The 25,169-nt window shown below is 48.4% G+C and overlaps 1 protein-coding gene across 2 annotated transcripts in view; it reads left to right on the forward strand.

Moving 5' to 3' along the window:
* Positions 1-25,169, forward strand: part of CORO2B (coronin 2B) — a 216,133-nt gene that overhangs the window by 38,186 nt on the left and 152,778 nt on the right. Inside the window, exon 1 of one of the 2 annotated variants that reach the window (XM_053594719.1) lies at positions 19,162-19,766. The exons of the other annotated variant lie outside the window; for it this stretch is intronic. Coding sequence (XP_053450694.1) covers positions 19,752-19,766 — 15 coding nt within the window. The 5' untranslated portion in view covers positions 19,162-19,751. Of the gene's footprint in view, positions 1-19,161; positions 19,767-25,169 lie in introns of those variants that run through there. 2 annotated transcript variants of the gene reach the window in all.

Raw genomic sequence — 25,169 nt, forward strand, 5'->3', positions numbered from 1 at the left:
TTAATACTTTAATGTAGAATTTAGCCTATGTTTTGTTTCCCCTAGACTCAGCACTTGCATAAGAAAATGTAATAAGCCTGTAAAAGAGCAGCAGCCTCTGGAAGTTTGGGGCTCTCTTATCCCCAAAGATTTAAAAGCCTCTGAGGCATCCATTTTAGCAGTTCTGGTCAATTTTCCTCCAAGAGAAGGGCAGACCAGCAGGATCTGAATGACCTGGAATGCTCATTTAAGCAGACTCCTAGCCCCATTCCTAGGAGCTGGGGGTAAAGTTGACAGTGCCAGGCAGGGCCCGCAGGAAGAGCTAGAAGGACAAGGTGGGGTGTAAAGGAAACAAGCTTGACGGCGAGAGGATGCAGATGTCCCCCAGGCCCTTTCTGTCTTTAATCCTTTTCCTCTATGAGCCTCAGTTTCCCGCCTGGTGCAGTGATGTCTGAGGTTCTCACAGGGACTGTTCTTGAGCCCCAACCTTCAGGCACCACGCAGTTCTGGAGGTGCAGTTCCCAGATGTGGCCATGAGAGGGCGAGCGCCGCATCCTCCTCACCGACTCCGAGGCTGGCGGAGGAAGCTGTGTCTTCCCAAGCACGCGGGCGGCAACACACACGCACGCGCGCACAAGATTGTGGCTCTTGCCATCTGTGTCATTTTGGGTCCTCTGGTAAGCAGATGTTGAAATGTTAGGAGTGCAAGAGGTTACTGGGGGTTTAAACCTGTGAGCGGAAGGAAGATGGGCAGGGAGGAGATCCAGGACACAGATCTGAGGAAGTGACCGCCAACGCACCAGGTAGATTTGCAGCTGAGTCCTGATGGGGCCGAAATGTCCAGGCACTTGCAGCCTTGCTGTGCGTGGTCACTAGCTGGGAGCTGTCTGGAAAAACACGGACGTCGAATGCACAAGGCCGGAGATGCTGGACGCTGTCAGCTAACTGAGCCCCCAGCCGCTGGACTGCACGTTCTTTCTGGAAGGCAGAGACCAGCAACCAGCAGAGTGCAGCCTTCTCTCTCTCAAAGCACTGTCCAGGAACAGCACGTTTTCTTCTCTCTGCTCTTTGATCAGGGCCCATCTCCAGCTGTCCTCCCCAGACCTCTCAAGGACCTTGAGGGCAGGACGCCCGCATAAGCAGGTCTTTTTACTAATGGATTTCTTAAGAGGGACTGGAGCCCCAACCCTCCCCACGATGTTGTGGGATTTATGCAAATTAGCACCCACTCTTCTGGGTTTCCTACGGAAAATCAGGATAATCTTCTTCCCCACTGGTCCCCAAGGACAGGATCCAACATGGGAAAGCAGGAAAAGCCACATTTCCACGAGGGCACAGGAGTTATGGCCATTGTTGAGGGATTTGTATGCCCTCTGCGCCCCAGCACAACTTCACCTCTGAATACTGGTTGGGTCCCAGGAAAGGGAGCTTGGAGAGACTTTTCCCAAAATCAGTCAGAGCTGAGGGTGCTCAAGGAGATAAGGTGGGGGGAGGACAGAGCTCGGGGGTGGGGAAGCTCCTGCATATGCCACACTGGGCCATCTCCCTCCTCCCAGCTCCTCTCAGGCACCATGATGCTCCATCTGCCATTTTGGAGCTCTTGGGCAGTGCCCGCAGCTCCACTTCTCGGGTCCAGATGGTCACCCATTCCTCTCTCCACACTCTCCCACACTCTCCCACTGTCCTCACTCCAGCCCCACTCAGAGAAAGGGCCTGGACAGAAGCCGACACTGCCTCCCAGCACCTTCTCCTTCCAGCTAACTGGTCCCCAGCTGTCATGGAGATCAGGGCTGCCCATTCTCCCTCAGCCCTCTTGCAGAGAGGGAGGCATTCAGCTAAGTGGGAGGGTGGAGGATGGACAGATATCCAGATACAGATAGGCGAACATGCAGAGAAACATACACACACACACACACACACATACACACATGCATGCACCCCTAGAGCCTGAGAGAGGTGGGGGAGGATATGTGAGGTTTGTTGTGACTGTGATCTGTTATCACTTATCCTGCTGGTGTGCTTGATGGACCCTGTGTATAAAGCAGTGCTTGGGAATGTGTAAAGGTGTGCCTGTGAGCATGAACAGGAGTGTGTGCACATATGCATGAATGTGGATGGGGGTGGGGTGAGTACCTTGTTCCCCAACAGGCCTTGTCCCTCTCTACCCCCAAAGCAGGCCAACTGGGACAAGCTTCCACTTAGTGGGTACTGGGCCTTGAAACCAAGGAGAAAGGCTTTAATGATTTTCCCCTTCAGCTGCCCTTTCCCATGCCCTCATGTCTGTCTATCAGGACAGTCTGGAAAAAGCCAGCTGGCTGATCCCCAGGATTACACAAAGGTGGACTTTGAGTGCTGGACACTGGGTAGAATATGGGGTGGGGGTGAAGAAACTTTGGGAGACCCAGGAAAAAGCAAAAGTTCTGGTGGAAAAGCCTAGCTAACCCCCTCTCCACCCTCCTGGTAAGACTGAGACACTCCTTCCCCCAAGACTGTGAGCGCCCTGTTCAAGGATTATATTTCCCCCTTGAACTGGGAGCCTCTCTTTCTCATGGTTTCCTCCTGTTAAATCAGAAGGTCTCAGGGCTTATGTCTTTACATTTTTACTGGAATTGGGTTCCCAGATAAAATATAGGAGGTTAAGTTATATTTGATTTTTAGATAATAAATGAATAATTTTTAGTCTAAGTGAACTCCAAATAGTTCATGGGAAATACTTATATCAAAAAATTACCCTTTGTTTCTTGAAATTCAAATATAACCTGGCATCCTAAGCTTTTATGTGCTAAATCTATCAACCCTACATTGGATGCCCCTCAGAGACACAAATAGGTTGAAAAGGATGGGGATAAAGATATTTCATGCAAATAGTTAACACAACAGAGCTGGGATACCTATATTAATATCAGAAAAAAATAGACTTTAAGCTAAAATTTGTTACAAGAGATAAAGAAGGACATTGTATGTTCACAGAAAGGTCAGTCTATCAAGAAGATGTAACAATTGTAAACATATGCACACCTAGCAACAGAGCCTCCAAATACACAGAGCAAACATTAACAGAATGAGGCAGGGTGGTGGTGGAAACAGTTCTACAGTAACAGTTGGAGGTTTCAATACCCTACTTTTAATAATGAATAGAAAAACTAGACAGAAGATCAATAAGGAAATAGAGGACTTGAAGAAACTAGAAGCCAAATAGAGCTAATAGGCATTGCAACACCCAACAACTACCAACTCCACACCTTTCTCAAGTGCACATGAAACATTCTCCAAGGCAGACCAGATGTCAGGCCGCATAACAAGTCTCAATAAATTTTTAAATTTTAAATCATCCAAGTCTTCCTCTCTGACCACAGTAGAATGAAAGAAAAAATGCTTTACAGGAGGAAAACTAGAAAATTCATGAATATGTGAAAATTAAACTATACACCCTTAAAAGCCAAGGAGTCAAAGAAGAAATTAAAGGAAAATTATAAAATTCTTTGAGACAATGGAAACAAAAATACAACATAGTAAGACTTCTAGAATTCAACAAAAGAAGTCCTTAGAGAGATATCATAGGCTATAAATTCCTACATTATGAAAAAGAAAAATCTCAAATCAATAACCTAACTTTACACTGAAGGAACTAGAAAAAGAAAGGCAAACTAAACCTAGGAAAAAAGAAAATAATAAAAATTAGAGTGAAGATAAACATAATAGGGAATTTAAAAAAAAATGAAGAAAATCAATGAAAACAAAAGTTCTTTGAAAAGATCAACAAAATTTGTAAAACTTTAGCTAGACTGACTAAGAAAAAAGAGATAAGACTCAAATCACTAAAATCAGAAATGAAATTGGGGACATTATGACATTACTGTCAACCTTATAGATTATAAGAGAATATGAACCATTGGTTGCCAAAAAACTAGATAACCTAGATGAACTCAGCAAATTCCTGGGAAGACATTAACTACCAAAACTGACTCAGGAAGAAACTGAAAATCTAAATAGACCTACAAGAAGCAAAGAGATTCAATAAATAATAATAAATCTCCTGACAAAGAAAAACCTGATAAATTGTTTCATTGGTGAATTCCATCAATTACTTAAGGAAGAATCAATACCAATTCTTCTCAAAATTTTCCAAAAAATAGAAGAGAAGTGAACCTCCTAACTCATTCTATAAGGCCAGCATTACCCTGATAGCAAATCCAGACAAAGATATTGCATGAAAAGGAAACGATTGGCCAATATTCTTTATGAACTTCCAATGGTCTAAGTTCTAAATAATTCCTGTATTTACTGCTGAATACGGGGAGAGGGGGATACTGCAAATTAACACTTTTTTTAAAAATAGATTTATTTTTTTCTAAGACAACTGTATACAGGTATTTTATTTTATTTTATTTTATTTTATTTATTTATTTATTTATTTTGCACTTTCCGGCTGGGGCTGGGTTTGAACCCGCTGCCTCCGGCATATGGGGCTGGTGCCCTACTCCTTTGAGCCACAGGCGCCACCCCAAATTAACACTTTTTATTACATATTCTTTAATAAACACTATTTTTAAAAGGTGAGTCAATTTACAAAACTCCCAATTACACAGTGGACTCTGACACACCCAGACTCAGCTTGTATGAAATGTTTAGAGAATAATTTCATAGCAGTAAAATATTTGAAGCTTTTTTCTGGCATAGTTTGCATCTCAGCAGATTCAGAATTAACAATGATGACAGACTTATTGTAAAAATGAAGAAATAGAACTTGAGTTACTCAATTCTAAAGCAATGGGTCTAATCATATCAATGTTCTCCATCATCCAGCCATTTTGTCTGATTTTTGCAGAAGAAAAGCTTTGGAAGCTGCCTTCCGAATAGTGAAAAAAATTTCTGGTGAAAATATTTTATTTTTTTTTTCTGGTGAAAATATTTTATTGGAAATGTTTCACTATGGAAACTTGTGAAAACTACTATAATTGATCCTAAAGAAAAATATAGACAGTATTAACATTTCTGAAATTTTTTTGTGGAATGGAATTTCTAGAATCTCTACAAAAACTTGTCCTTATAGTTAAGATTTTTCTAATTACTTATACATTTGTTGCTTCATGCGAGTGACTTTTCAAATTTAAAATTAATTAAAAAGTGTTTTTTTAATTAATTATGATCCAAGATAGATGAACAGAAAGAGCTTTAATTGCCTATCGAGCATAAATTTGAAAAGATCAATTTTTATATTATCGTTTAAAGAGCTGCACAAGCTATAATGCTATTATTTGCTAGTGTGACAGGCTAAGCTGTTTTTCTCTGTTTTCAGAAATACATTAATCTCATTAAAATGTATTAGTCTGCCATTATTTTCCTTTGCATTTTAATTTTTTATTTACATGGATATGATATATACATGCTATATACATAAAATGTATATACAGAGCTCAACAAAACGTTTTCCCTGTCTGCATTTCTTTTATTGCAAGATTATGACCTAAAGTAAGTTTGTTGTATACAGGAAGGGATGACACTACTCCAGGTGTCACCAGGAGGGCTCTGACTAGGAGAGGTTATCAGGTCCACCCCAGGCTCCATGCTTTCAGATTCCCTTCTGGAACCTTCTGGCTGGGCTAGGAATCATCTGCTGGGGCACTTCATCCCTTACTGATGTTTCCATAGTTTCCTGTCTCCCCTCAGCTGCTTCCTATGCCATGTGGTTGCAGGCCCCCAGGCAGCAGGGAGGCAGACCAGGGTGAGAGCAGAAGGGAGCCTCATGGTGTTAATTGGTGCTAATTAATTCCTGCAGCCTCATCTTTCCTCTACCTCTGTGGGGAGGCACCTGACAACAAAGGCATCTTTGCACGTGCATGCTCAAGCAGTCCCCTTCCTCACAACCTAGGCACTCTGCCTTGATTAGGACTAGGGGTAGGGGAGAAAAAGAATGTTAATGGTAAAAACAGTCAGCACTGCCTCTGTGCCAGCATCCTTTCTAAGCACTTTTCATGTATTTTGCTCATTTCACCCTCATCACAGGGTAGCTCCTATGAGAAAGCCTGCTGAACAGCTGAGACTCAGCTAATGTGTCTGTGCCTGTCTCTGTACCAGGCCAGGGACAGACTTTTCCCTGTGATGTGGCTGCCATCATTAGCCCCATTTGATAGAGAATGAAACCAGAGCTCAGAGACGCTAAATCATTCAACCAAGATCACACACCTAGAGAGTAGGAGAGGTGGGATTTGGACTCAGATTGGCTGGTTCTAAAGCCTGATCTTCCTGTTCCCACCCAAAACATCCTCTCTGAAAGGACTTGTACTTGAAATCAGGTCTCTGACCTTGTTGATACCAGAGAGGGGCTGCTTGCAGGGATGCTGGTCCCCACCCCTTTCCTCCAGCCTTGGGTCACACCTCCCAGGAGTCTGGACACTGGGTGGACTCTCTTCTTGGCCCCAGATGTTCTCCCCTGGGTGCTGCCTGTCCCCAGCTGTGACTCGCTCTACAGTTCTTCTCTGAGGTTTGGGGCAAATGAGGCTCTATGCTCCTGACTTTCCTTCCCTGGCCCAGAATTTGGGTACAAAAGTCCTTCTAGGTGGGGAAGAAGACTGTACTGCCAGGTACCTTTAGTGTGAACTTGGCATGAGACAGGGCTCCAGAGATCCAGGTATGGCCTCTCTTGACTACTGATTTGGTGGGTCCCAGGGGAAAGTGTTGATGCAACAGCACGGCAGAATATGGATTACACACACATACCTGCCTTGACCTAACCGGCCTTGCAGCAGCTTGAGAAACTGAGGTTGCCTGAGAAGAGGCAGCATGTCCAATAAAAAACTCAAACAAGCCGATTCCCACGCTCCCTCTTAACTCTGAAGTTCTCTATTCCTTGAGTTCTGGTGTTTCCATTTTCCCGTGTGTGAAATGAGCATGCTAACAGTACTTATCTCTTAGAGTTACTGTAAGAATTAAGTGAAACAGTGAATGTCACATGCTTAAAAATAGTCCTGGCTCACATTAAGTTGTGGGGGAGCCAGAGATTCCCCCGGCAGCCCCGCTTTTAGCTCTCAGTCACAGCTGGATCTAGAAATCAAATTGACATCAGACAGATTAACAAGAGAAAACATACATATTTCATTAGTTTAACACGTACATATTTCATTAGTTTTACACGTACGTGGAGATCGTCACAAGAGTGAAGTCCAAAGTGGCCAAAACAGGGTCCTATTATACTTTTTAGACAAAGAAGGGTAAGTTTAAGAAGAAATGACAGGAAAAGTGGGATCTGGCTAGGGGCAGTAAATTTCTAGGTGAGTCACTAGGAGATATATGGAGGGTGTAAGACTACTGGAAGATGAGTGTTACTTAGTTGAGTATGTGTACTTTGGTCCATTGCAGCCCCCAATTCTCAGTCTCTGGTGATAAGAGCTATTTTCTCACCCTGGCACAGGGAGGGCACTCCTCCCAGAGGAATGTTTATGGCTTGCTGCGTGCAGGAAAGGTCAGTCAGCCAGCCCTTTCTCCAGTGAATTTATCAATATACGTTGGCATATTTGGGGATGGCACGTCTGTCCCTCCTATGAAGTCCTATGCAAATGTTGGCTATGATCAGCATTTGTTATTATAAAGCCAGTCCCTGGTGATCTGGCAATGTGGCCACCCCATAGCGTGCCCTGCAAGGTCAGCCTGGAAACTGGAGGTAAAGCTGGGAGTCTGAATACAGTCAGTCCCAGGGTTATGAGCGAGATAGGTTCTGTAGGTTTGTTCTTAAGCTGAATTTGTATGTAAATTGGAACAGGTATTTTTACCTATTGCCTGTAGGTTGAATTATTTAGCGTCTCTGAGCCCTGGTTTCATCTTCTGTCAAATGGGGCTAATGATGGTAAGTGTGAGTCATAGGTCAGTGGATGTTTGTAACTCAGGGACTGCTTGTAGAAGCCGTTGAATCCTTCAGAACCTGCTTTGCCATTGCCTGGCAGGGTGACCCAGGGCCCCTTCCTGGTGCTCTCACCACCCCATGCTTCAGTTTTCTTGTCTGTAAAGCTGGGGGTTATAAGGAGTAAGTGAGGTAATGTGTATAGAGGGCTTAGCCCAGCGCTCAGACATAAACAGCGGCTATCATTGTTATCGCCATTATTACTTCGATTTACCTTCTGAGAGGCTGTCATTGGGGTGGGGGGCAAAGAATCAGTATTATTATCTTAGTTTGTAGCTGTGGACAACAGTACCCCCAGAGTCCAAGCGACCCACCTGGACCCCTGCTGCAGATTTCTGGCACAGCTGAGATTTAAAAATATAATGGTGTCAATGAACCAACCTGGTATCTACAAACTGTTTCTACAGGCGTTTGCTCATTTACCCCTGCCTGATACCTGGGTGATTTTGCTTCCATTTTTTTAATCAACATTATTCTTTGGAGCAGTTTTAGGTTCACAACAAAATTGAGCAGAAAGTCCAGTGAGTCCCCATATGGCCCCCTGCTTCCATACACGCACAGCTCCCCCCCCATCAGCACACGGCAGCACATTTGTTACGGTGGGTGAGTACGTGGGTGCATCACTGTCACCCAGATTCCACAGTTCCCACTAGGGCTCACTCACACATTCTATAGGTTTCAAAAACTCATGATGACATGTATCCACCATCACAGTACCACACAGAGTATTTTTACTGCCCTAAAGAATAATCCATCCCTGCCTCCCCCCAACCCCTGGAAACCACCCATCTTTTTACTGTTTCCATAGATTTGCCTTTTCCAGAATTTTGTATCATTGAAATCATATGTAAGTTGCCTTTTCAGACTAGCCTCTTTCACTTAGTAACACGTATTTAAGGTTCATGTGTGTCTTTTCATGGCTTGATACCTCATTTCTTTTTGGAATAACATTCCATTGTCTGGATAGTTTATTTATCCATTTACCCATTGAAGGATAACTCGATTGTGCCCAAGTTTTGGTAATTTGCAATAAAACTACTATAAACATCTGTGTGGTTTTGTGTTGACATAAGATTCCAGCTCCTTCGGGTAAATACCAGGGAGCACAACTGCTTGATCATATGGTAAGAGTATGTTTTGTTTGGAAAGAAACTGCCATGCTGTCTTCAAGGGGGCTGCACCATTTGGCATCCCCGCCAGCAGTGCATGAGACCTGCAGTTGCTCCACACCCCTGCCGGCATTTGGTGGTGTCAGTTTTAGACTGTTGCCTTCACTGTGCAGATGAGGAGACCGAGGTGCAGGGAGTTAAAGGCCTTGCCCAGTGAGTTGCAGATTACCCACCTTCCTTCCACACACTATACCCTCACACAGTGCAGACCTATGTGTGCTCCTTGGCAGAGGAGTCATTGTTCAGTGGGACTTGTGCCTTCCCAGAAGACTTTGGAAAAAGTCTCACCTGCAGAGAGAGGCTACGCTGGTAAGTTACCTTGGCAACAGGGCTTCCAAAAGTGATGCCAGAACAAGGATAAAAACTTTCAGCGTCTGCTATTTCTCCGGCCCTCTGTGGGTGGCTGGGTGGTGTGGTAGAAAGTGCTGGGCTTCGGGTGGGACATGGGGTTGGATCCTGACTCTGACACTTATTACCTGTGTGGCTTCACTTGAGTTACTTAGCCTCTTTCACCCTCATCTGAGGCCAACTTCATGGGATTGCTGGGAGGAGCAAAGGAGACTGCGTATGAAGCGTCTGCATGTAAACACAACTAATGTTTAGAACTTGATCCATGTATCTAAATGCATACGGGATGTTAATCGGCAGTTTCTTTCTCTTGTGATGTCTTCAACTGGATTTGGTATCAGGGTAATGCTGGCCTCATAGAATGAATTAGGGGCTAATGTGGGTCATGACCATGAAGTTGTAAGACACTGAGGGAAACTTCTGGGAGGTTCCTTCACCCTGAGACAAGATCTGAGACTAAACTGTTGGGAACAAACAGAGTATCCATAGATGGATTGGCTGGAGGAACCCCAAGGAAGAAAATTAGGCTGTCCTTTGTTTCCCCCTGGAATAGAGTGAAGACTTTGGAAGTTATGGTTTGTCTCAGTTATGCTGAGTGGAATATTCAGCATGTTCCCCAGGGAACAGAAGGGTCTGTGTCCAAATAGTCAGAAGACCATTGCCAGTGCAGCAGAAAAAGCCCAGGATGGAGCCAGACAGACCCAGAGTTGAATCTTGTCTCTATCACTGTCTCTTGAGATGACTTGGGCTTCAATTCTCTGGGCTTGAATTTTCTCATCTGTGAATGGGAGCTAAAATCCTATGTAGGGTGCGGTGAAGACAACAGAGAAAATAGACCTGAAGCAGCCAGTACAATGCTCTGGAAGTGCTCACCTTTTCATGCTTAATCTCGGGTTCCTATTTTTGATAAGAAGGTACTTAATCAGTATTTTTTTTTAATTTATATGGTTTATTAGGTATTTGGGTGTTTTTTTTTTATTGTTTGGAATTCATTGAGGGTACAAAGAATTAGGTTACACCGATTGCATTTGTTCGATAAAGTCCCTCTTAGAATTGTGGCCTGCCCCCAAGAGGTGTGCCACAGACTGTGACCTCCCATCTCCTTCCCTCCTCCCCTCTCCCCAATTGCTCATTCCCCTACACCCCTTGTATTAGCTCATCTACTGCCTTCCTATTAGAATAGAGTACATTGGATTCTTGCTTCTCCATTCTTGTGATGCCTTACTAAGAAGAACATGTTCCTTCTCCATCCAGATTAATACAAAAGATGTAAAGTCTCCATCTTTTTTAGTGGCTGAATAGTATTCCATGGTATACATATACCACAGCTTGTTAATCCATTCCTGGGTTGGTGGGCATTTAAGCTGTTTCCACATTCTAGGAATTGCAAATTGAGCTGCAATAAACAGTTTAGCGGGAATATCCTTATGATAAAAGGATTTTTTTTTTCTCCTGGTAGATGCCTAGTAATGGGATTGCAGGATCAAATGGGAGGTCTAATTTGAGTTCTTTGAGGATTCTCCATACTTCCTTCCAAAAAGATTGGATTAGTTTACAGTCCCACCAGCAGTGTAAAAGTGTTCCCTTCTCTCCACATCCATGCCAGCATCTGCAGCTTTGAGACTTTGTGATGTGGGCCATTCTCACTGGGGTTTGGTGATATCTCAGGGTAGTTTTGATTTGCATTTTTCTGATGATTAAGGACAATGAGCATTTTTTCATATGTTTGCTAGGCATTCATCTGTCTTCTTTAAATAAAGTTCTATTCATTTCTCTTTATCAGTGATATATGGTACTGTTGGCTCTTTTCGTTGATTAATTTGAATTCTCTATAGATCCTAGTTATCAAGTTTTTGTCTGATTCATAATATGCAAATATCTTTTCCCATTCTGAAAGCTGTCTGTTTGCTTTGGTTGTTGTTTCCTTAGCTGTACAGAAGCTTTTCAGTTTAACTAAGTCTCATTTGTTTATTTTTGTTGTTGTTGCAATTGCCATGGAAGTCTTCTTCATAAAATCTTTCCCTGGGACAAAACTTCAAGTGTTTTCCACATACTTTCTTTGAGGATTTTTATTATTTCATGTCTTAGATTTAAATCTTTTATCCATCTTGAATCAATTTTTGTGAGTGGTGTAAGGTACAGGTCCTTTTATTGAAAAGGGATTCTTTCCTCCAGTGTATGTTCTTGTTTGGTTTATCAAAGATCAGGTGGCTGTAAGAGGTTAGTTTCATCTCATGGTTTTCTATTCCATTCCAAATGTCAATGTCTGTATTTTTATGCCAATACCATGCTGTTTTGAGCACTATGGCCTTATAGTACAGCCAAAAGTCTGGTAGGGTGATAACCCTGGCTTTGTTTTTATTTCTAAGAATTGCCTTGGCTATATGGGGTTTCTTCGGGTTACATACAAAATGAAGAATTTTTTCCAAATCTTGAAAGGATGATGATGGTATTTGAATGGGGACTGTATTGAATCTGTAGATCGCTTTGGGTAGTATAGACATTCTTCGTAATGTTGATTCTTTCCAGCCATGAATACGGTATGCTCTTCCATTTATTAATACCTTCTGCTATTTTTTTCCTTAGGGTTTAGGATTTTGGTATTTTGGAAGTAAGTGGGGAGGAAATGGAGAGGAAGTAATGGGTGACTGACATCTAAAAGCCATACCCCCGGCTGAGGGAGAGTTTTGGGATAGTGATATGGGTGGCAAATATCTCTTTAAAGAGCTGCCCATGATCATTTAAATCTGCTTATTTGTAAGTTCCTGATGAGTTTCTCTGACACCTTCCTTTCCCTCTCTGCCCCAAGCACATGGGCCTCCACAGTAAGGAGTGGTAGAACCACATCAAATTCACGGTAGCAGGGAATTGCAGAGGCAAGAAGATCCTGATGGTTTAGAAACAAACAGGTCTCTAAGATCCAGGGCATTGTGAATAATAGCAGCATTGTCACTTTTTTCTCATGGTGAGAGATAAGAAATTAGCCAGGACTGGCATATTTGGCAATTAAAAACACAAAGAGATAGTTCATGGACCTGAACTAGAAGAGATGGTTCTTGTACCCTGTGAAGAATTTTTATGTGCACTGTTTGGACAATAAACAAATGTTAGTACCTCTTCTCTTCCATTATTCTAAGCCTAAATCACAATGCCTCTTATAGGCCAAAAATTTTGTATTACATTTAAAAATCTAATTGTTTATATAGACACAGGAACCCTCCCCTCCCTCTCCCCACCCCAATACACACACAAATTGTCCAGGGCCCTGTGTCACTAAGGCCAGTTGTAAGCAGGGAGAGAAACCTTTTCCCTGGGAACTAGACTTTGGAACTTCTTAGAGCAGGAAGAGGTTTTGGAAATCTGATCCAAAGCCCAGTCTTTACAAATAATAAGAGACAGAAATGCAGCAATGACAGGTGTCTCCAGATATTTAGCCCCAAGGAGGAGATGGTAAGTTGGGAGCTCAGTGAACTGAGAGGCCGCTGTGCTAGTGGTAGAAGGTCCCCCTAGAACAAGAGGGCTCTCTGCTGAGCCCTGGAGGAGAGTGGTTTGAGAGGGGACAGACACAGAGAGACAGGAGTGAGCAGGACCTTGGGGACACTGCTGGGGACTGGTCTGGCTCAGGGGGCATTTCGGAAGGGGCTGCAAGTGGCTCTCTGTCACTATCTCTGAGGCCCCGGCCTTGTTCTCCAAATCAAGGAGCATCTCTCCCCGGAAGCAGTCAGGATACTTGCCATTCCCACCATTGGGGGCACATTCAGGCTCAGCCGCAGAGGGACCAGTGTGGCTAGTCCAGGATGGCACCTGGAGCCACTAAATAAACCTGCATGCCTTTAAGACAAAGCATGAAACGTCAAAGCCACTGTCCCTGGCTGGAGCTGTTTAAGGCTACTTGCCCCTCACCTTGCTGTTGCTCCCCACCATGCTTGTAACACCCTTGTTGTCCTCAGTGGAAAGGTGTAAATATTCTCCAGGTTAAAATTCAACTATGTTGTTCAACTATGCTGCCTGAGAGATGGAAGGTGAAAACCACTCCTTCAGATCTGTTTTGCATGGTTTATCCAACACGGCCTCACCACACCTTATGATGTAAATCAGTAGTTCTCAAACTGAGGAGGGAGGCGCTTATTTTAACAAATTGTCCTTCTATCCTTAATTTCTAAATTCATAGGCCTGGTGCACAGTCTGAGAATTTGCATTTCTACAAGCTCCTAGTTGGAGCTGATGCTGGATTGGGGCCCACACTTTCAGAACCACTCACGAAGTGTTGTCTAAGTTTAGAACCAAAAGGACCTAAAAGCTGGAAATTTGGTTTCCAAGTCCCAAGTTGCTCTACACAAGGGGCCACTCACGCCCTCTGTTGGTGGCTTGCAGAATGGCAGTTTTTCCCTCCAAAGAGGCACTGTTAACATCTTAAAATGTTTTCTACTAGCTGGTTATTAAGTTAGATGGGCTTCTGTAAACTAGGCTCCCATGTAGCAAAGCTTGAGCTACAACCCAAGTCTCCTGATTTCCTCCCCTCCTTATGCTGGAAGAGTCCTAACCCATGGCACAAGGCAGAGTTTTGGTCTTGCACGTAATGGTGTACAGGAGACCTAACGTGTAATGGGAAATGGGGTTCTGCCAGGTGGGAAGGGTTGTTTCCTCAGCAGGAAAGTTCTGGGCAGGCTCAGGGGTATGGGCAGTAGAGCAATGGTGAAGTCACACCCAGGGCCTGGGCACACTTTGGGACATGTTAGCCATGAACAAGGGCAAGCCAGGTAGTCTCTCTGAGCGGCAGTTTCCTTTTCTGGGAAATGAAGGTGATAACAGTTGTTTATTCTACTCTGAGTAGAATATTATGAGGACCGAACAGAAAGCAGAAGGATTGAATGATGGGCATACATTGTCATCTGCAACAGTAACAGCACCGTTTACAGAGCGGATGTGCAGCCCCAAGTGTTTTCTGCTTTCCCTCTCATTTGTATCTAGTAACAGCTCTCTAAGGCCAGTGCTTACTATTTCTGTTCTGCAAAGAGGAGAGGGACGTGTAAGGAAGTCAAACATCTATTCCAATCACACAGCTGGCAAGTGAGGGAGGTGGGATTTGAACCCAGGTGGGATTTGAACTCCGGAGCCAGGCTCCTTCCCAACATGTAGAAGGGTAGAGGATATTCCCGGGGCACCTCTGTGTCTGGGCTGCACGTGCAGAGGCTGATGAGGGAGCCCTGAAGGGGCGCATCTGCTCTCCCTGAAACGCCAGCGAGGGCTGGGAGCACAGAGGACTGGGAGGAGGCTGCCCAGGTCTGTAGCTCCTCCCTCCCTGGTCCACTTCTGCACACACAGCACACATGCCCACACACGTATGCACATGCAGTTCCACACACTCACGGGTGGGACAGGACGAAGAGCCTGCTGCTCAGCTGAGGGCGTCCTCCAGTTAAGGATGAAACCCTCAGAGGCCTCAGACAAGCCTGCCCTCGGGTGGCTCGTCAGTCAGCCCCTCAGATGTGGGGGAACGTGACCCCCAGGCCGGGGTCCCCACCTGCCCCACATCTCTCATGCCAAGGTCAGTGCTGTGTGTTATACAGAGGCCATGGAGAAGGGGCCAGAGGAACAAGAAGAGAAAGAGACAGAGAGAGACGCTCACAGAGACAGGGAGATGAAGGCAGAAACACACAGAGGTGAGGAGAGCAGAGGGACAAAAGCAAGCAGACTCGGTGGGCTGGGCAGCACTGGAGGAAGGGGGAAACCGTGAGGGTGGAGGGGAGGGAGGCAACGAGGGGCGCCCCCTGCCCAGGCATCAGAGAGTGGGGTGGGCAGGGAAGGAGGATTCAGAAGCAGGCTGAGCAAGGCACTTGCTGTGTGCTGGGATTACTAAGAGAAAGAGCCAGTCCCTGTCCTCAAGCAAAGGTTGCTTCATTCTCTAGAAGGCTGTCAAATCCCCAGCAGGAAATGTCGGAACTATGCGCAAGTGCAGGGGGTTGTGGCAAGCAGCACAGAGGCTGGGCACCATCCCGCTCATGGTCCTGGAAGGCTTCCTGGGGGAGGTGACATCTGAAGAAGAGTCAGCTAGGTGCTGAGGGCAAGAGAAGGGCTGGAGTGTGGTAAGACAGGGAACCTGGGGATACAGGGAACCCTGTTTGGGCCTTACCCTGAGGACAGCAGGCAGACCACAAAGGGTTTCGAGCAGGCAGATCTTTGTGAGCATGAGCTGCTGGGGGTGGGGTGGGGAATGGACTGAGGGGTACAAAGGAAGAGGCAGGAGGATGAGTCAAAGTGGTCCCCTGAAAGAAACGCTGAGTTAGGGCAGTCCAGTGGAGACAGGGGGTTGGGGGTGGGGAACTTGAGAGTACGGAACAGAGGCCGTAGATTTATAGGGCTTGAAGACACAGGAATTAAGTTGGCCTAAGCATGGCCCTGTGTCCTGGGTGCACAAGCAAGGCAGCCAAGGAGTCTGGAGGAGCACCTCCCTCTTAGGGGTCTCCATGGCTTCGGGAATTTCCTGCCAGGTCTCTGGTACAGCAGCACTCACCCATGGTCTGGGTGTGCGCCCATATCTGTGAGCCTTTCCTAGGAGAATGCAAGCTTCTTGTGGGCAAGGATCAAGCCCTCCTCCTGTGCATAGGGGCACCCAATGCAGGGCATTGGCAAATATTGGGCAAAGGAACACCCTTGGTAGGGCAGAGGCTCACATTGAGAGGCCCTGATGCTTTGCTATGGGGAGCTGGGACTTGAGCCAGGGAGTTATTAAGGCAGAAGCTAAAGGTGCCCATGACAGTCTTATTGGATTGGCTGGGCAGTTAGCCAGCATTCTTATGTGTCAGCCTCGTGACTAAAAAAAAAAAGGGAAAGAACACATGGTCACAGCCCATAAAAAGAGATAGGAGCAAATGTATTTCATTATGATTATAATACAGGGTGAATCGGGCTCCTGTGGAGGTAGCATCAGGAGAGCTACACAGAGGGGATGATATCTGAGCTGGGTTTTGAAAGATGTATAAGAGTTTGCCATGCTGGGAAAGAGGGATAAAGGCCTTGGAGGCTGAGGAAAGAGCGGGGCCTAAAGCATCGAGTCATGGAAGTACCCAGAAGAGACCAGACCTAATACTACAAACTTGTTTGCTCCACAATTGGCGACACATCCCCTCAGCCTAGCCAAACTCTCATTTCACTTACAGTTCAGAGGAGGGTCCAAGAGAGCTGAGACTTGAGCTGACAGCATCCCCTACTCAAGTAAGAGCCGGACAACTTTCCACTGTCTGCCCCAAGACATTCTCTGAAGCTGAGCGGCCTGCTCTGCCCATCCAAAAGCACAGCCCTGAAGTCCAAGGAGATAATTTCTCCAGAGGCAGCTTTCAAACAATGGGGAAAAGGAGGGTGAATAAACACCCTGCTCCGGGGACAGACAGTACTGTGTCCATCCCAGACATCTCTGGAGAATTGGCCCCTCCTCTCCTGGGTGCTGCCTCCAGCAATGACCTTGAGAACACATCCTCAGGCTTTTCCTCCTTCCCAACATCACTACCCATTCTCACCTCTCTTTTCCACTCCTGGAATCACCTTCCAAGTAAATTATCTGCATCCAACTCCTTTCTCAGCCTCTGCTTTGGGAGGAATCCAAACTATCATGGGCCATGTTGCTGGAGACAGAGGGAGAAAAGTGTCCTGGTGTTGACAATTGCACTACTGGAAATGTGCACGTTTCTGTATATCTCCTATGGGCCAAGTCCTTAGGATGGGGCATTCGGACATCCAGAGTTCTCTGAGCAGGCTCTTATTCTTACCTCTGATGGCAGAGATGTCACAGAGGGGGCGAGCCAGCAGTGCATGAGGATCAGAAACATTTTCTCTCTGTCTTTGGAGCATGTCACGTGGGTTAGGGGCAGCAGATTGATGTTCCTAATTACATTTGGCTCAAGCTGATATTAAGTATTTGTCTTGTTCTCAGAGCCCACAACAACAGCGGATGGTGGGAAAGGTGCCAAGAGGCATGCTGGGTAGCTCAGGATGACAATCTGGGATTTGAAATGTCTGTGAGAGATAAAAGTAGATAAGTCACAGCCATGGGTGCAGGGTGAGTGGTGTTCTTGAGTTCCTCTATAACAGCTTCCATGGGGTCCTAGGGCTGAGGGGCCCTGGAAAAGTCTTGAGTCCTACCCTCCTATATAGAGGTCGACTCAGACAGGGAATCTGACCACTTCTGATGCTCCATGGGCTCACTGATGGGAAATGCTTTCATGGGACGAGTTTAAATTTCTTTGCTGCCAGTTAAGGGTCTGTTTTGTTTGATTTGTTTTGGTAGCATTAAATATTTCCTGAGCTCCTACTGTGTGCTCAGGGGCGCACAGTAAGAGAAGGCATACACTTTGTTTAGAGGCTAGCTGGCTCTCCATCTGTCCTGATAGGAAGCTCATGATGAGACCAGACACTCAGACCTATGTGCAATGGGGGAGAATCATAAGGCTGGAATTGTCAAGTAAGGTGGCAAGAAGATGGGGCCATGAGAGGTGGGGTGCATCTGGGAGAGCGTTCCTGGCAAGTCAGCAATTTGGTCAAAAGCATGAGGTCCACCAATAAGTGTGCTTCGGAAGAGTCTGGCACAGAGCAGATGCCTGAGGCCTGGGGCAGTATCTGCTACTTAAGAGACTTAGTAAGTCACTGGAACTCTTCTGGGGACCCCTCCCTGCCTCCCTACCTCCTAAGACACATGTGAAGCTCATACAAGGCAGCAGGTACGGATGGACCCCGGAATTCACAGATTGAAAGCACAAGACTGGGCTGGATTTAAGATGTCATCTCCCCTCTCTAACTCTACCCATCAGTAGAGCACATACTGCTGCATTTAGGATTCCGGGAGAAAATGTAAATAAAAATAGCATGATGATCCACAAAGCATTTCCCTGATGCTGGCTACTCTGTTATTATTGCTCTAGTCTAGACTGTGGTCTCCATGATGACAGGCATCTCAACTCTTCTCCCATTCCCCAGCACCTTCCACCAAGCAGGTGCTCATACATGACGTTGTGGTAGTCGTCCTGGTGAATGCGCCGCACACACAGCGAGAGGCAGGAAGCCGGCCCTTCCTGGGTGGCGGTAAGGTTGCCACCTGTAGAAGACCCCTCCCCTCCACAGTCTCATCAGTTTAGTATCTGCCAAAACCGGTTCTGCCCAGGCAGGAGGGAGACTCCTTCCTCAAGACCTGTGGGGTCACCTTCAGGTGATTGTCCCTCAAATCCCTGCAGCACCTCGAAGATACAATGTGACCCAAGTTAGGATTGGTTTACCTCACAGGACGCACCTGTGTCGCTGCCCTAAGACTCGTGCGGCACTCAAGGGTGGTGTAGACAGATCTAAAGCAGGGCCCATCCTGACTTTAGAACGCACCTTTTAAAACAGGGGCTCCTTGGGGAGCTTGCGGGTAAGTGTGAAGAGGGGACGCGGGGAGAGACGCTCCGTCGCCAGGGTCCGGTGCTCTCGTCAGAGTCACTTCCTACTCTAGTCCTCAGTTTCTTCTTTGCAAAATGGACTACGAGGGCCTTCGGGCGAGCTAATTCTGCAGGAATTAGTTTCAAAGGGGGGCTTACCCCGTGCCCGCGGCCTGCGCGAGGTGGGGGCGCGGGCAGGACAGGGCTCCCCGGCTTGCGGCTGCCACGCCCCTCCCAGCCCGCCGCGCCACGCTCACGGCCCACGGGCCGACTTCGCGCACCTCCAGGGGGCGAGCCCGACTGTCTCCTCCGCCCGCGCGGCGTCCAGCCTGTTACTTCACCAGCATCCCCGGGCTATCCGGGCGCCCGAGAACCAAGGTCGCCGCCCACTCCCCCGGCAGGTGCCAGGTGCCAGCCTCGCCTCGCCGCGTGGCGTCCGCGGGCCCGAAGGGGTTAAGGCCGCGGGCCTGGTCACTTGCCCGGGGCTCCGGGAGCGGCGGTGCCGGGTGGCCGGCGGTCGAGCTGGGAGGTTGGGGCACGGCAGCGGCCCGGCCGCGCTCCCTCCTCCTCCTCCCTCCGCCTCCTCCTTTGTAGCGAGTTCCCGGCCCCTCTTCCTCCCCCCGCCCCCCAGCCCCGGCCCGCTCCCTCTCTTCCTTTCTTCCTGCCTCGCCTTCCTGCGGCGAAGGAGGTTCATCTATTATAAATGCACATTCTGGGCTGACATCAGCGCCGAGCGGCGGGCAAGCGCCAACGAGCGGTCCCTGCGCGCTGCCCGCCCGGAGCGCGGCCCCCAGACTCCGCAGAGCAGCCCGCGGGGCGCCGGGAGCGCGCGGAGAGCCGCCCGGGCCGCAAGCTCGCCAAGCCGCGCCGGACCCCTTCCCGCCGCTGCCTGGGGCCGCAGCCGCCCCCGCACGCCGCGCCCGCGCCCCCGCACCGCCGGGGAGTTTCTGCATGACTGTCACAAAGGTAAGCGCTGCTCTCCCGCCGTGTCCGGCGCCTGCAGCCCCCAGCATGGGCTGCTGGGGGCGCGGGGATGTGGGTATGGGGAGGGGGCGCTGGTGCAGGGAAGGTGAGACGTGCGCCTCTCTTGCTCCCCAAGTCGCTCGAGGCACTCCAGCCCCCAAGGACCGCAGAGGCAGGGGGGAGGATGCCGCTTCCGCAGCCCTGGTGGTTTGGACCGCGTCCCTGCGCGCCCGGCCCGACCCAGGGACTGCATTTTTAACCCTTGTTTGGGATGCTGCATTTTTAACCCCTGGAGAGCTGTTTGGGGCGGCAAGTTCTGTGGTGTCCCTCAGTGGAGCCCGCCGCGGGGAGCGTGTTGGTAGGGACTGGTGTTGAGGAGTGGATGTGGGAATGGGCTTTCTGAAGAGGTGAGCGGAGGGGGAAAATCACCCCACCCCACCTGCCGGCCTCTGCCGCCTGTCCCAAGAGCCTTGGCTCCACTCCAAGGCCACTCTGTGGAGAAGGCGCTGCCTATTCCCAGTCTCAACCGGCAAAGGGAAGGTCCATGTGGCTGGCCTGAAGACAGGGGGAGGGAATAGGAAGGTGGACATCCTGGCAGCCCCAGTTGGAGGAGGATTCTTGGGCTTTGCAATAGGGGCCCAGGTATTGAAGCGACTTTCAGGACTTCCCTTTTGCAGGAACCAAAGAGTTCAGAAGAAAGCAGATGGGGAAGTGGAAGTGGCTAGGGTCCAGGGAGCAGGGTAGACCTGAGTTCCCTCCTCAGCTTTGCCCCAGATCCCCTGGGTGATCCTGTGTGTGGGGAGGAGACTTTGTGCCTCAGTTTCCTCTTGTGTACTGTAAGGATGATAATATAGGTCCTTGGGGTGCTGATAGGCGGTTGAAGAACCAAGGGTGTGAACCAAGAGTCTTCACAGGGCTCTGTGGGCTTCGAGCCTGGCCTTGGCTTTGGCTTTGGTGATCCTGCACCCAAAGCCAGATTCCATCCTTTCCAACCGCCCAGCTGGCTCTCAGAATTGGGGAGGTGGAGGCCAAAGTGGGCAGCCTGCATATGGTCAGAGCAGGAAGGTCAGCAGAGGCTCAACAGTGCAGGTGTTGGAGGCAGGGTAGTTCTGGCCCTTTCTGGTAAGTCAGGGGCTACCTATTACCTCTTGCAAGATCTGCCAAAGGACAGCATGCATGTTTGGGGTCCTTAGGCCCAGATCCAAACTTTGCCTTTGGCCCTGGTTTTGGAGTTTAGGAGCATTGTGGGAAGATGAACTTGGAAGTGGAGGGGCTACCTCAGCTCTAGCTACTTCAGGCAGGACTGCTGTGACCCACAGGGGTAGGATGCTTAGTGTTCTGAAATGATACAAATGCTATACAGCTGGGAGGGATTACTATCATTAAGGTTATTAACGTCAAAGATGCAAGCAGGCGGGGACAGAGAGTAATGGATGGGCCTGGATAGAGAAAGGATATGAGATTTGTAGTAATAGCACTGAGGGTTGACTCCGTGCCTCTCCTGTGTCTTTTTATGTTCATTAATTTCTGCACCCTTCCCAGGAGGCCTATAAGGAGGGTATGATCAGTCACTTTTAACTGAGGAAGAAGCTGAGGCTCAGAGAAGTGAAGTGACTGATCTAAGGTCACACAGCAAGTATGCAGCAGAACCCATAGGTCTGTCTCAATCTGTGGGTCCACACTGATGAATACCCTGGAGATTGGGGGACTCTTACGGTGTTGGGGCACTATTTGAAGGCCTGGACCCTGGGGCAGGAATGGAACAGAGAGTCCATGAAGGTGGGTATTTGTCTGTTAAGCACACTGGCAGGCCAGGTTTTTTGATATCCAGTGATTATTCACTAACAACCCACCATCTCTATACCCAGCCCCCCAAAACCTCTCCGTGTTTCTCACCTCCTGCTCTAGCCAGTGTGGCTTTGGCTTAAGCCAGCTCAAAGGATTAAATAAAATCCCCACCTTAACCCTATCTTCTCTCCCCTTGCCAACCTTTCACAGACCAGCTGTGTTCCTGTGGGACGGGGAGCAGGAGGGAGGCAGCAGTGTGCCTGGGGATGGTCCTGCCACATGGGACCCTTCTGGGAGAGGCTCTTCCACATGCCCTAGGGAGAATTGCCATGCTGTCAGAGCCAGAAGGCCTGGCCTCTAGTCCTAAATCAGCCACTAATAGGCTGTGCGACCTTGGACCAGTCACTGCCATCCTTGGGCCTCTGTTTTTCTATCTGTAAAATTGGTTGATCTCTGGGGTCCCTTTTGCTCAGCCTTGGAACAGCTTCTGCTCTGGCAAGGAGGTCACCCCTGACAGAGATTGGGGAACTTTTTGTTCTCTGGAGGGTGGTCTGGTTACAAGACAGATATGAAAGAGATGGCCATGTGTAGTGGCTCATGCCTGTAATCCTAACACTTTGTGGGGCCCAGATGGAGGATTGCTTGAGGTCAGGAGTTTAAGATAAGGAGAACCCTAAAGGAAGTATGGGAGGTGGAATCACTGCTTACAAACTGGGAATGGTAGGTGGGGGAGGATGGTTTGTGGCTGAGCCCATGGGACAGTGTCTAGGGCCCTGTTCCTTGTTGCTCCTCCTCCAGGCACCGGGTCACTGTGTGCCCAATTTCTTGCCCCTGGGACATATATGCACCCATAGCCCCCTTTGCTGTCAGAAGGAGCTGGCGAAGCTGCGTCTGAAGCCTGGGACATTTCTGGAGGGTCCTGTCCTGGCTAGCATGAGGAACACAGAGCCACACAGATTTCTGGACTGTGATCTAGCCTGATGGCATTTTCCCTGCTTATGTTTTAAACTCTATTTTATTGTATGTATTTTAGGAAGCTACCTTAAGTTCTTTGTGTAATGAGGAGAAGAAAGGAAGATAAAAAGAGGCACAAGCAGCAGGAAGGCCCAGATGTGGCTTCCCAGGCCGCGAATACCCATGGGGGTGGCGGTGGTGGGGTGGTGATGGGGGAGAGGGGGATGCCTCCTCTCAGTCTTAGTCCAGCTGTGTCCATAGGGCAGCTCCAGGGTAGGGAGCAAAGGCTGCTTTCCCAGTGACAAGTAGCTCTAGATTTTATTCTCCAAGTTCTTGTGCTACTTATAATTTTCCATCTCTTTTCCATCTCAGTCGTGATTTAGACTAGCAGGGCTTCCCCATTTCTAAATACAGTAGCACCTCCATAGTTGATCACCTCCCTACATTAATCACCTCCCTAAGTTGGCCTAATTTTCACAGATCAGACCCGCACCACATGTGCATAGTCTATGTAGGCCTTGTTCCTTATGTTTACCACCTCTGTATGTTGACCAGTGTATTCCAGCCCCTGGGTGGTCAACTTATAGAACTTCCACTGTATCTGTTTCTACATTGCCATCAACTAGCAAAATAAAGAACAAAATGCATTAAAATTGTGCATAAAGTACAAGTTAATGGGCTATAAGAAAATCCTGTGAGCTGTAATGCAAGACTTTGCAACCCCTTTTTTACTGCTCAGAGGCCCTTTGGAGGGATTGGTTGGCTGTTGGCTGTTATGTGACCAGAGGTGGGGCTTCTAGGTAGGAAGGGAAGTGGCAGAGAGTGATTGGGCTCCCTGTTCTGAGGTAAGCCTAAGTTAGGTGCAACGAGTGCTTTTCAAGTCTCTGAAAAGCTCAGGGTGCCACTGGTCCAGGAACAAAGTACGTTGAGCAGCAGAAATGTTTTGTGTATCTCAGAAGGACTTAGGAGGAGGAAAATGGGCAAAGAGAAGACTCTGGATGCCAGCATCCTTCTCGCCACAAAGCCGTCGATTGCAGGTCTCTGAGCAGCACTGCCAGCTGTATCCTGGCCCCTCTTTCTGTAGGCCTATCCTCTCTCTTATGCCCCGATCCCAATGAACTTAGCCTGTGGATAGGAGCCACTGCCTCCTGCTGAATTTGAAAGGACCAAGGATGGTATTGTCCTGCCCGTGTAACAGCAGGCTTGCATTTGCCAAAGACCATGCATCTCCAGGGCCCCAACAGAGTCAACTGTAGGAGAACAGAGTGTGGGCACAGTCCGATCACCCAAACTTTTCCCTTGGAAACGAGGGAAAGGAGACCCTGGAAACAGAAATTATAACTTATAAATGTGCCCAAAGTCATCCAGCATGTTTGGGTCTGGGGGTGGGGAGGGTGCGGCATGGGAACCTGGGTTCTCTTGACTCTTGGTCAGTCTCTTTTGACCTGGCTGCACTGTGAAAGGGACCTCAGGTGGCCTGAGCTGGTGCAGGTGTTCTGGTCTCACTCCAGTTACCCCACCACTTTGCCCCTACCTGTCTTGCTGGTGTTAACCCCCCCACCTCCCGCCATGGGGCACCCTCTACCCTTGGACACAAAGCGTAGGGTCAGGGGGCAAGGTACATGGGAGTCTTGCTACACGCACAGTCGGGATGGTGAGGGGGAATTAGGAGGCCCCTGTGCCTTCAGTTCCCTGACCCAGAATCTGGCCTACTCAGGAGAGGCCCAGATCCTCAGACATTCTATCCCAGCACCTCTTTCCTGTTGGGATCTTACTGGGAAAGGAGGTGAGGGCACCAGCTTCTCACAGAGCCTCGGTTAAAAGGCCGAGAGGTACCTGCACAGACTCAGTTCTCAGACTTTTGGGTGGAGTGGGGGCTCTGCCTCCTTTGCCCACATTCCCATTATGGCTCCTCTCCCTCTCGGTTCTTCCAGACATCTGGCATTCTCATGGTAGGAGGTACGTGGCTAGTAGTCGTTCATTCTGCCAGCACCCTCCAAGCACCTACTCTGGCCTTGGTGAGACACAAGGGACAGGGACACATGAGCCATAGCCCTGTGATCCAAACCTTAAGGAGACAGATATGGAGAGGGGTGTGCCCAAGTCCTGAGTTAAGGGTCTCCAGGTCCGGTGGGCACAGCCAGTGGAGGTCTGTCTTATCTGTATACTGTAAGTGCTCAACAGTTGCAGGTTCTTTCTTTCCATACTACATCTTCCTCTAGGCAATGGAACTCACTCCCCAAAAAAGCTCTGTCAGTTACTTTCTTCCTCTCTGTGCTCAGAGGCCCTGTGTCCCTTGCCCCAGGGCATTGCCACCTTGACACCCATAGCCCTCTGGGAAGGATTGTGAGGCTCCTCAGGGCCCCAGAATTAGCCCCACAGCTTGCCAGCCCTGTGGACTTGGTACAGACTTGAGTTTGGCTGGCTGGGACAGTGGACACTGGCTGGATCAATGGCCTGGCAGCATCAGGCCCTGGCAGCCCAGTGATGGTGTGTGAGTTTTTCCACTTCTCCCCCAGGCAGGCTCACTGGAGCAGACATGGCCTCAGCCGGTGGCAGCAGTGGTGGAGTCTCGGCTCCTGGAACCCAGGCGGCCCAAATTCTGATTTGGATATGCCTGGCCACAGAATTTGTCTAGTGTCCAAGAGATGAGAGAATGTGCAA

This window comes from Nycticebus coucang, chromosome 6 (genome assembly GCF_027406575.1).
Source record: "Nycticebus coucang isolate mNycCou1 chromosome 6, mNycCou1.pri, whole genome shotgun sequence".
In the NCBI taxonomy this organism is placed as follows: Eukaryota; Metazoa; Chordata; class Mammalia; order Primates; family Lorisidae; genus Nycticebus; species Nycticebus coucang.